Raw genomic sequence first — 11,602 nt, forward strand, 5'->3', positions numbered from 1 at the left:
CGCTCCGCTCCCGGGAAGTATGCGCGCCGCCAGGCGCCAGGCGGACGCGGGGTAAGATCTCTGGGCTTGAGTTAGGGGGCTGAGATGCCGCTACTCCGGAGCTTCGGGGGGGGGGTCCTCTTCCCACCCCCCCGTTAAGGCATGGAAGTGCAGTAACTTCACTGGACTAAATGCAGGGCCCAATAGAAGTTTCTCTTGACCGGGGTACACCCTAGTGTCGCTGAATTTTCTCAGGATTACAGGGACACCCGGATTCCGTTTGTGAGCTCTGCCTGCTGCGGACCAGCAACGTTGGCATCGCCCGGGAGCTGGTCAGAAATGCAGAATCTCCGCCCCAGCTCAGACCTGCTGAGTGAGAATGTGCATTTTATACGCCCCGCTGGGGATCCCTACGAAGGTTAAAGTTTGAGAAGCCCAACTCTGGGGCACATTTCTTCCAGCCTTCAGTGAGAGTTGGCATCGTGCTTAAAGCTTGGGGTCTATACAAGCAAGCATGGCATTCCGGCCCCGGGCAATGACTTAACCTCTCTGAGCCCGTTTATTGAAAAAAATGAGGGTAATAACAGCACCTAACTCCTAGGGTTGTTTGAAAGATTAACATGCCAGGAAAGCGCCCAGCTCTACATAGTGAGCACTGGATAGGCGTTCTCCCTCTCTTCATCAGCAAACGTGTAGCGCACCCACTAGGTGCTACACCCTGTGCTAGTGTGGACATGAATCCCGCTCCTTTGCAGCCCTTCCTGGAGCAGCTGCCAGCCCACTATGAGCCACACGATGTCAGCAACTCATCATTTACTGAGGTCCAACTGCCAGCAAAAGACCGTCTCTGTTCTCCACTGCCATGAAAATGGCAGATCCCCCCACCTCTCCAAAAAGCACCTGTGGTCCTGGGAATTCAGGAAACCCCACATCCTGAGCCCAGTTCTGCCACTAACTTGTTCTACAGCAGTTTGGCTGTTGCTCTGGACTTCAGTTTCCTCATCTGCAAAATGAAGAAATTGGATCAAATTATCATTAAGGTCTTTTACTTCTGCAAAAAGCTGTAGTCTCACACCTTCAGGGAAACCATTGCAGTGGAGACTAAACTTATAGCTCAAGGTATGTAACCAAGGCTGGATTTCTTCCCACTCCCACCCCGTGCCTTCCCACCCCTCCCAGACACCACACATTTTCCTGCTGCTGTTGGTGGCACCTGCATTCCAGACAGCTGGGAAAGCTTCTGAGCCTCCCCCCTCATCTTGACGGGGTTAGCTCTCAAAAGAGAAGCCCAGGGACAGCCAGGGATGCTCTGGGGCTCCTCCTTCTCCCGGGGGACCTGTCCCTGATGTCATAACTGGGTAACTATGACAGCCCGTCATGGGCACAGCTAAGTACCTCACAGAGGAGCCTGGGTGCCTCATTTCTGAAGTGAGACTAGGAAGAGAAGATGAACAATTCCCTGGATTATCTAGCCTACCCTGTAATCGTCTCTAATCATAGACAGAGCACATCATTCAGGAAGAAACTGGACTTTGGCCACTACGTATTTCATAAGAATAGAATACAAATAGGTACGTGGGGCAATTTGAACTGGACACTGCGATTAGGGTTCTGGAAGGGCCCACCTTAGAGATATTGACAGTAAACCAGACCAATAGATGGCTTTGCAAATTTATCTTCCACCAGGGAGTTCATTTGATGGATATGCTCATTTAAACTCTTTAAAGCCAAAGTAAGGTAGACAGAGGATAGGACTTCAGCATCCAGTAGCCAGGCTATTCGTACTGGGAAAGGGTGGGAGAGAGGTTTCTTTCATTAGATATAAAGGATATTTATGTCTGTAAATTTTATTTTTCACAGCCCTCACCATTCTCTCATGTCTGCTCAAAACTCTCCAAAAGATGTCAGTTTGGGAAAGTCAACTAAACCAAAATTCCTGAACTGGATTAGTTCAGAATTCAAACTTGTAATGTTTTAATCAGGGCCATTGTCTAGAATGTAAGCAGATTTTCTAAGGCTACTAAGAGGACACCTGTGATGTAACATTGCTTTCTTTCCCCCCTCTCTAGTGAAGCCTACTGTTGATACCAAGCCTCCAGTGGTGCACACACATCACATTTTAAAACTGAGCAAACTACAGGTACTTGTCCCTGCCATTATTGATTTTATCTATGTCCTAAAGAAGGCCAGTTTCCCAGAGCCTTCTAAATACCCACCTCACCAAAGATTCATTCATCCTTCTCCTCCCCATACACACCACCCCTGGATTCCTCAGCTTCTCTCCCAGTCTCCACTGTGGCCCCCAATATGCCCCTTTCGCACAATCCCAGAGGAGAGGGATGCTCAGCCATTGTGTGATGGAGAACCATGTAGCAATGACGTCACCATGACGGGGTGGGGTTTCTCACCAGGGTGAACAAAAGAGAATCGACAAAATCGAATATGAAAACAAGCAACTGTGTCAGAAAATTGCCAACGCCCACCGCGGCCCCGCCAAGGTGGACTGCTGGAACGAATATTTTTCCAAGAGGTAGTGTTCTTTCTCTTCATTTCATTTTCCAAAAGTCAAAATTGACTTCACCCTTCTTGGGTTTTAGTGCCAGAGGAATACTTAAGGGAAGTTATCTTGAGGGATAACCAAAGAGACTAAGTTAAGGAGAAAGAAAACCACCCCAAACAGGGACCTTTCTCTAGCGTTAAAGAGCTTTTTTATCCCTCTAAGAGACTCTTCAGAGTCCTATTCAGAGTTTGTCACAAGAAAGCACTTTTGTAAAATGGTGACCGTAGCTGGGACTACAGCACTCTTAAAATTGTTTCCGCAAATATTTCCTGAACTACCATGTGCTAAGCACCAGGACTATAGAGGTGAAATGAGAAGTATATTTCCTAACTCCAAAGAACCCAATGTCAGGTAAGGGGGACATTTATGTAAATAGTTATGCAGTGTGATCAGGGCTACAAAAGGAGTGTATGCAGGGAAAGAAAAGTGGTGTGTGTGTGTGTGTGTGTAGGGCAGGGGGAGTGTCAAGAAGTCTTTCCTAATCCTTGTATTCTGAAATTGAGTTGAAAGCTGAGGGGAGTGAGGTGAACCAAAACTTGTCATCAGCCATTTGTGATTTATCTGTAGGCAAGACCTTCATCCTCTAAACCAGAGATTCTCAATCTTGGTTTCACATGATAATGCCTGGGAAGCTTTTGCAAAATGCCAATGCCCAAGCTCCATCCCAGACCAATAAAGTAGAATTTTCTAGTAGGCAGCGGGGCTGAGAACCACTGATCTTAAGCTGAAAAGGCTTTGCACGTTTCCCAGAGTGTGGTCTGGTTCAACAGGCGTAGAGGGCCTCAGGGCTCCGCGGGACAGCTGATTCCCTGCACTTTGGCAGCCTGGATTTATGACATCACGACTTCATCTCCCCCACTCCCATCCAGGAGGAGAACTTTATTCTTCAGGCATCTTGGGATTTTGTATTTTTCAGCTTAAACAGAGAAACAAGGAACCGGGAGCTAGTGAGAATCACCATGGAAAACCAGGGCATTCTGAAGAGGCTTGGTGATCGCAAACCCCACTATGACCGCAGGTCGTTGGAGTTAGACTGGCAGGCACGTGGGTACTCTGTGATATTCCTATGCAGGTGCAGAGTTTGCGTTCAGAGTAGAGCCAATCTCAGGAGAGACCCCTAAGCGGCTGAGGGTGAAATCATGAGAAATGCAACAATCATTGAAAGAAAAACTACCCAGAGCCTACAAAGCTAACAACAGGAGCAAACCATCCACCAGCTTGGTAGCAAAGCCATTATGCTCCTTGGTAGCAAAGCCATTATGTGTCAGCTTCAGAGAATATCTGGTAGATATCAGAGGATATCAGAGGATATCTGGTATCCCTCATCTCTTAATTCATTCAGGATGAATGGACAAGCAAAGGGGATGAGGGTATACAATTCAGTATGTGGTTGATTTGCTTCATTTAGGAATGGGTCTTCAAGAAGGAAAAAAAAAAAGCCATCTGCAGTGCTTTTATAAACTTCCACTCCCTGGCTTTGGTCTGGAAGTCTTTTCTAAGCCATCCATAGGATTTAGAACTTCAACTTTCGCATCAGCACCCTGGCATTGACATAAATCTTTCTGATTCTTTTCCTTCAAGAATTCAAGGCGCTATATCAGAAATACAACCAAATATCCTCTCTCCTGAGATGAATAGGTATGTCTTCACATGGCTGCTCTTTATTAGAGAACACGGTGATCACAGTTGATGCCAAAGTCCTAAAAACCGTGTAGATGGAGAACGAGGGGCCCAACTAAGGGGTGGATTTTGCTCTTCTGTAATATTGATTGGCCATCCAGTCAGAGACTAGAGCTCTGTCTTTGTTTCCTCTCTGCATACAAGTAGGAAATGACTGCCTTTTGTCATCAGCTTTGAGGCTTTACGTGAGTCTAAGGGGAAGTGATTTGTTTCAATAAGACATAAACAGGAGGTCTTGTGGCTTTAATATTATGCTAAACTTATATTACAGATCTCTGTCACTGTTCAAAAGTAATATTATGTTGGTATTTTGTATTATTTCATATTATTAGTAATGACTAAGTTTCCCCGCTCTGCTGCTGCCCTTGGGGAGAAGGATAAATGGACACTCAAGCTTTCCAAAGAACAGTTCTGTATAATTGATGGCTCTCCATTTCTCTCCCTGTCCTCTCCCTGAATACAAGGTTACTCACCATGGAAAAGACAAGAGAAGGCCCTGGGATTTCTTAGCTGCTTAGGATTTCAAGACACTCCTAAGTGGCTGAATGCTAGGTCTTAGGATGCTACAATAAAGCTTGGAACATAAAATGAGTAAGTTACATTTAAAGTACCCATTTAAATGTAAATGTACCCATTAAATGTAAAGTTACATTTAATGAGAGAGAGAAAGAGACAACTTTTTAAAACATACACCATCACCACCACCCCTGGGGGAAGAATAGGTGGGGTGTGATGACCCAGCCACAAGTTCAGCTCTGTCAAAATGGAAAACAAAAGCGTATGAGGAAATTAAGGTTCAGACAACACAGAGAACAAACGCCATTAGTTTCTCCGTGAATACACAGGATTGGAAAAGAATGCTTCATTGAAGTTTCCATGGACTCTGTTTATTTATGGGGAGAAACAAGATTGAAAATGTCAAAAATTTCTCAAAACACATGACAAGACAGTGCTGCATGTCTTCTGTAATTGGTCTAATTATTTTGAAAGAGAGTAGATCTTATATATTATCACAAATAAATAAATGTTTTATTTTAAAATAATTAGATTTACAGGAAGTTGCAAATAAATGTATGGTGGGGCCTCCTGCACCCTTCACCCAGCTTCCCCCAATGTTAACATCTTGTGTAAAGTACAGTACAGTATCAATCCAGGAAGTTGACATTGCTACAATCTATAGAGCATATATAAATTCACGATTTTACATGCACTCATTTGTATGTATGTGTATAGCTAGTTTTGTGTAACTAGCATGTCTAGTTTTGTGTAAGTACAACCACATTCAAGACAGTTAACTGTACCATTATGGAAATACTCTACTGTACTACCCCTTTTGGCCACAGCCTCCCTCTTCCTCCAGCCCTAACCCCTGGCAATCACTAATCTGTTTTCCATCTCTGTAATTATGCTGTTTCATGAGTGTTACATAAATGGGGTCATGCAGTATGTATCCATTCTTTTCAGATTGGCTTTTTTCACTCCATATAATTTCCTTGAGGTTCATCCAGGTTGTGTATACCAATAGTTCATTCCTTTTTATTGCTGAGTAGTATTCCATGGTAGGAATGTACCACAGTTTATGAATGTACCATTCACCTATTGCAGGACATTTGGGTAGTTTCTAGTTTTTTGACCGTTTTGAATAAAGCTGCTGTGAACTTTTGTGCACAAGTTTCTGCATGAAAATAAGTTTGATTTCTCTGGGATAAATGCCCAAGAGTGTATTTGTGGGGTTGTATGATAAGAACATTTTAAAAGAAACTGTAAAGCTATTTCCAAAGTGGCTGTACCATTTACATTCCTACCAGCAATGGATGAGTGAGCCAGTTTTTCCACATCCTCAGCAGCATTTGATGTTATCACCATTTTTAATTTTAGGCATTATAACATGTGTGCAGTAACATCTCGTATGGTTTTAACTTGCATTTCTCTAATTAATGAAGTTGAACATCTTTCATATGCTTACTTGCTATCTGTATATCCTCTTTGGTAACATATTGGCGCATTTGCCCATTTTCTAATTGGATTGTTTTTTTTTATTGAATTTTGAGAGTTTTTTACATATTCTAGATCCAGGCCCTTTGTTGGATATGTGACCTGCAAAATATTTTTTCTGTAATTTATCTTTTCATCTTTCACAGAGCAAAGCATTTTAATTTTGATGACATTCAATTTATCAATGGTGAAACTGTTCTGTATCCTGACTCTCTCATACTGATATCCTGGCTGTGATATTGTGTATAGTTTTGTAAGGTGCTACCACCTGGCGAAACTGGGTAAAGGGTACACAGGATCTCTCTGTATTATTTCTTTCACACATGTCAATCTACAATTATCTCAAAATAAAAAGTTTAAAGAAAAAAATCAATATGTCCAAATGTAAATTCATTTTTAAACTGATTCCAGTTCATCTCAGTTTGAGGAACCATTCTTCTAGACATCCAGGTGAGAAGCCTGGCAGTCATCCTTTACTCCCTCTCTTTCATCCCTTCCTCCTTCCTGCATATTTTTAATCTACCAGTCCTGCTTCTCAGTCTTTGTATGTGCTACTGCCCATTTCAGGCACTTGTGATTTACAACCGGTATTATTAATGCAAAAATATGCCCATATCACTTTCTAGCTGAATACCTTCAATGATTTGCCATTCCTTCCAGAATGAGCCACACTTCTTCATATGGCCCCCCTCAATCCTGTTCCTCCTGTCTTGGAAGCCTCCATCAACAGGAATTCTTAGTTCAAGCAACAGAAATTGACTTTGATTTAAGTAGTGAAATAATTTATTGAAAGAATATGAAATAGTTAACAGTATTTGCTAGAAAGCTGCAGAACCCAGCTTCAGGCGGCACATCAAGGGACAACGCCCCAAGTCTTGCTGTAGAACTGGTCTGTGGCGCTGTGGCAAGCACAGCTGCCCTTGCTCTATCTAGAACTGGATCTTGCTGATCTGCTAGTGCTGCCTCTGAAAAGTCTTCATTGTCCCCACCATTTTGTGTCACTATCTCCCAATTCCAAGTCAGTGAACGTGTATCTGATTGGTGTAACTTAGATCATATGTGCCCATTCCTTATCTGCAAGGGAGGTTGGGAGAATGAGTTATCTGCCTTTTTCCAATGCTGGACATGGGTTCTGCTTCTCAATCTCACCAGAATAGTAAATTTCCCCCCAGTTAGAATGAGGCTCAGATACTAGAATTTCACAAAAATGACAAATGTCTGCAAACTTATATCTCATCATTCCTTGCCTTTTTCAACTAACAGAAGACATGTTTTCTTCTCACCCCATTCATCTGTTGTCCCCTCTAGCTGGAAAATCCATAGTTCTATGTCTTTGCCTGGAAAACACCTATACATTATTTATACAAGAGAGTCCATTCTCTAGGAAGTTCCCATGAACTGCTCAGGTTATATTAGGTATTCTTTTAAATGTTTGGAGATTTTCCTGTTGTCCTTCTGTTATTGATTTCTAGTTTGAGTCCATTAAGGTCAGAGAACATACTCTATATTTCCAATTATTTAAAATTTATTAATATGGCCTATCTAGGTGAATATTTCATGGACATTTGAAAAGAATGTATATTGTGCTGCTGTCAGGGGAAGTGTTTTATAATGTCAATTAGATCCTGTTGGTTGATGGTGTTCAGTTCTTTTATACACTGGATAACTTTCTGTTCTAGTTCTATCAATTGCTGAGAGTAGGGTGTTGAATTCCCCAATTATAACTGTAGATTTGTCTATTTCAACTTTTAGCTCTATCAGTTTTTGCTTCATGTATCTTATTTATTTTTAAAGCAACTGGTGCTCAATCTGTTTTTTTTAATGAATTTATTTTTTATTTATTTATTTTTGACTGTGTTGGGTCTTCATTGCTGAGCGTGGGCTTTCTCTAGTTGTGGCGAGCAGGCGCTATTCTTCATTGTGGTGCACAGGCTTCTCATTGTGGTGGCTTCTCTTGCTGCAGAGCACGGGCTCTAGGCACGCGGCCTTCAGTAGTTGTGGCTCACATGCTCTAGAGCACAGGCTTAGTAGTTGTGGCACATGGGCTTAGTTGCTCCACGGCATATGGGATCTTCCCAGACCAGGGATCGAACCCGTGTCCCCTGAAATGGCAGGCGGATCCTTAATCACTGTATCACCAGGGAAGTCCCTGCTTCATGTATTTTAAAGCTCTGGTGTTTGGTGCATACACATTTAGGATTGCTATACCTACTTGGTGGAGTGATCCTTTTTACCATTTTATAATGTCCCTCTTTGTCCCTAGTAATTTTCTTTCTCTGAAGTCTACTTTATCTGATAATAATATAACCTTTTAAAATGATGTTTTTTAAAAAATTGTTTGCATAATTAAGTTTCCATCGTTACTTTCTGACTACCTATGTACACTTGTAGATGACGTATAGTTGGGTCAAGTTTTTTTAATCCACTCTACCAATCTCTGTCTTTTAATTGGCCCTTTTATCCTCCTCACTTTTAGAATATAATTATCTCATGTATTTCCTCTGCATACACGGAGCATCACATCAGATGGGGATACTTTTGTTTCAACCAGAAAATATGGATAAAGAAACTCAAGAGGTGAAGAACAATCTATTATGTTTACTTCTATTTTTACCTTTTCAGTTGTTTTTTTCCTTTCTGAAAGTCTCAGCCTTCTGCCATTTTGTTTGGAGAGCTTCCTTTAGCCGTTCTTTAAGGGTCAGTCTCAACAAATTCTGTTAGTTTCCCTTCATCTAAGAATGTCTTTATTTCCCCTTTGTTCCTGAAGGATAGTTTCCTCACATATAGGATTCAAAGTTGACAGTCTTTGCTGTCAGCACTTCATAAATGTTGTGTCACTTTTTCTGGCCTCCACAGTCTCCTTGATAGTAATACTAAAATAGAATTTGTGTTAGTGTTCCTTCCCCATTGTTTCTCCCTGTTCTTAAGATTTTTTTTCCCTTAGTTTTTAGTTTTCAGAAGATTAATTATGATGTATCTTGGTATGGATTTCTTTGGGCTTATCTTATTTTGAGTTTATCAGCTTCTTGAATATGTAGGTTTATATCTTTCATCAAATTTGGGGAACTTTCAGCTATTATTTCTTTGAGTACTTTTTGGTCCCACACTTTCTCCTCTCCTTCTGGGACTCTGATGATACAAGTGTTAGCTCTTTTGTTATTGTTTCATGGGTCCTTGAGGCTCTCTCTTTTTCTTTTTTCCCAGTCTGTTGTTCAGATTGAGTGAATTTTATTGATCTGTCCTCAAGTACCCTGATTTGATCTTCTGTCATTTCTACTCTACTATTGAGTTCATCTGAGTTTTTAATTTTACAATAACTTTTCATTTCTATAATTTCCATTTGGTTATTTTTCATAGCTTCTATTTCTTTGCTAAGATTTTCTGTTTAAAAAAATTTTTTTCAAGAGAATTTGTTATTGATTGTTGAGGCATTTTTACTACAATTGCTTTAAAATCCTTGTTAGATAAATTCCAACATCTGAATCATATCATATTGGTATCGGTTGATTTTTTTTTTTTTCTTATTTAGTTTGGGGTTTTCCTGGTTTGGGATATGATGAGTGATTTTCTATTGTATCTTGGATATTTGGGTAATTATGTTAGGAATCTCTTAATGCTATTTACATCTTCTAGGTAGGAGTCCTGTTTAGGTGTAGTGTATAAGTTTCTGCTTCTTTTATGGGTTTTATTTCCAATGACATTATAGTTTTCTGAGCCTTCGCAATACTATTCTGGTCGGCTTGTTCTTTGGGTGCTGCCAGGACTCCCACTCAATCCCTGCTGGTGTCTTCTGCAGTGTAAGAAGGTGCTTCCCTGGGCTGCACAGTGTTGCTGGACCACCTTCTGCAGAGGGGCAGGCAGACACTGCTGGGCCTGGGTCTCCTAATATCACTGGGTGGAGGGCAGGGAGACATAGGGCTTCAATCCTGCTCTGAATGAACTGGGCCACCTGCTGGTACCCAGGTGTGGAGCTAGGGCTGGAGCTCCCCAGTAGGTCTCTACTAGGCTTCCCCTTCCCTGTCCTTTGGCAGAGAAAGCAAGCTTTTCTCCCTTCCTCTCTCCCTCCCTCCCTCCCTTTCTTCCTTCCTTCCTTTTTTCTTCCTTGTCTCTGTCTATTGGTGGTTCTGGGTTGCAGGCCTCTCCAGAGCCCAGTCGGGTGTGGGAGATGAAAAGAAAACCCAGTAAAGTCACCACATTGTTGTTCCTCAAATCCTGAGGTTCCCTAATCAATCCACCATCTTCTTTCCAGCTTTCAGAGTCCTTTTATCATTGTGTTTTAAATAAATTTCCAAGGTTTTAAGTTGTATTTAGAGTTGAGGAGGAGGGAAAAATGATTCTACATCACCTTGTTCTGAAACCACAAGCCTGACTTTTAAAGGAAGCAGTTTGAGACTGTATTCAAAGGGCAGGAAAAAAAAAAAAAAATCCATATCAACTCCACCAGTTAGAGAAATGCTGCTTATCAGTTCTAAACTATATGATTCAAGAATGGGTTTTGTGCATATGTTGGTCTGTAGTTATTAAATAAGTCACCAAATGCTTTCATTTTTTTGGACGCATGATCCTGTGATTGGTGGCATAAATGATGTAACCCTGGGTAAGTGGATGTAAAACTTTGATGGGTCACATGTCTTAAAGCACGTATGTTTTCAAACATACAATGGTAAAAGCACAATCGGCTAATGTTTAACATAGCTAAGCATTGCCTGTGAAGGACAGATGGTTATAATTTTCTTAAACCCATTTCCTTCAGGGAGTGGAGTGGATGGTAGAGAAGATTACAAATTTATGGATCAAGGATGGCAAACAGGATAACTCACTTGCCAGTTCTGCTCAGTTGAGACTGGATACTATATCCTGAAAGATCCAAAGCAGTGCCTACATTCAGCAAGAGAGCACTGTGATCCGTTAGTGCTGTCTGCCACGGGTATAAGAATGGTTGATGGCAGCACATATGCCCCACCCGTCTAACATCCTTGACCTAGAAAAGCCCTCCAGAGCTCACATTCTCTCTGGTTGTAGACACAGGCAGAGAGCTTACCAGCATTTGGGGGCCCAAGGGGGGAAAAAAGGTACATTTTGAGAGGTATGAAATAAGCAGATTTCTTGGTGTGAGACCCAGAGTGATGGACTTTTGCAAAAATTCTGCCCAGGGGGTCAGAACGTATGTGCTACTGGCTGGAATGGGACTGGGAATTGAATTTACACACATTCCACCAATATATATCTGTAAACAGGTGCTTTTTTTTTTTTAAATAAGACTTTTCTTTTTATGAACAGCAAAAACACTTTACAAATGACCTGTCTCTGGGGCCCTGTCCATTCTACTCACAGATTTCGTAGCAGCCAAACAGCTGTGAACACAGCTTGCCTTAGAGGGTGAGAAGG

The 11,602-nt window shown here is 41.6% G+C and overlaps 1 protein-coding gene across 1 annotated transcript; it reads left to right on the forward strand.

Moving 5' to 3' along the window:
* The first annotated feature begins 45 nt into the window (after positions 1-45).
* CFAP97D1 (CFAP97 domain containing 1) lies at positions 46-11,467 on the forward strand. The gene is given in 8 exon segments (XM_082371547.1): positions 46-1,550; positions 2,049-2,119; positions 2,391-2,509; positions 4,121-4,177; positions 4,684-4,701; positions 4,703-4,775; positions 4,779-7,630; positions 8,691-11,467. Coding segments are annotated over 7 exon segments (489 nt in total). The 5' UTR covers positions 46-1,426; the 3' UTR covers positions 4,806-7,630; positions 8,691-11,467.
* The last annotated feature ends 135 nt before the right edge of the window (positions 11,468-11,602 follow it).

This window comes from Balaenoptera borealis (assembly GCF_965194805.1).
Source record: "Balaenoptera borealis genome assembly, chromosome: 20".
Lineage (NCBI taxonomy): Eukaryota > Metazoa > Chordata > Mammalia > Artiodactyla > Balaenopteridae > Balaenoptera > Balaenoptera borealis.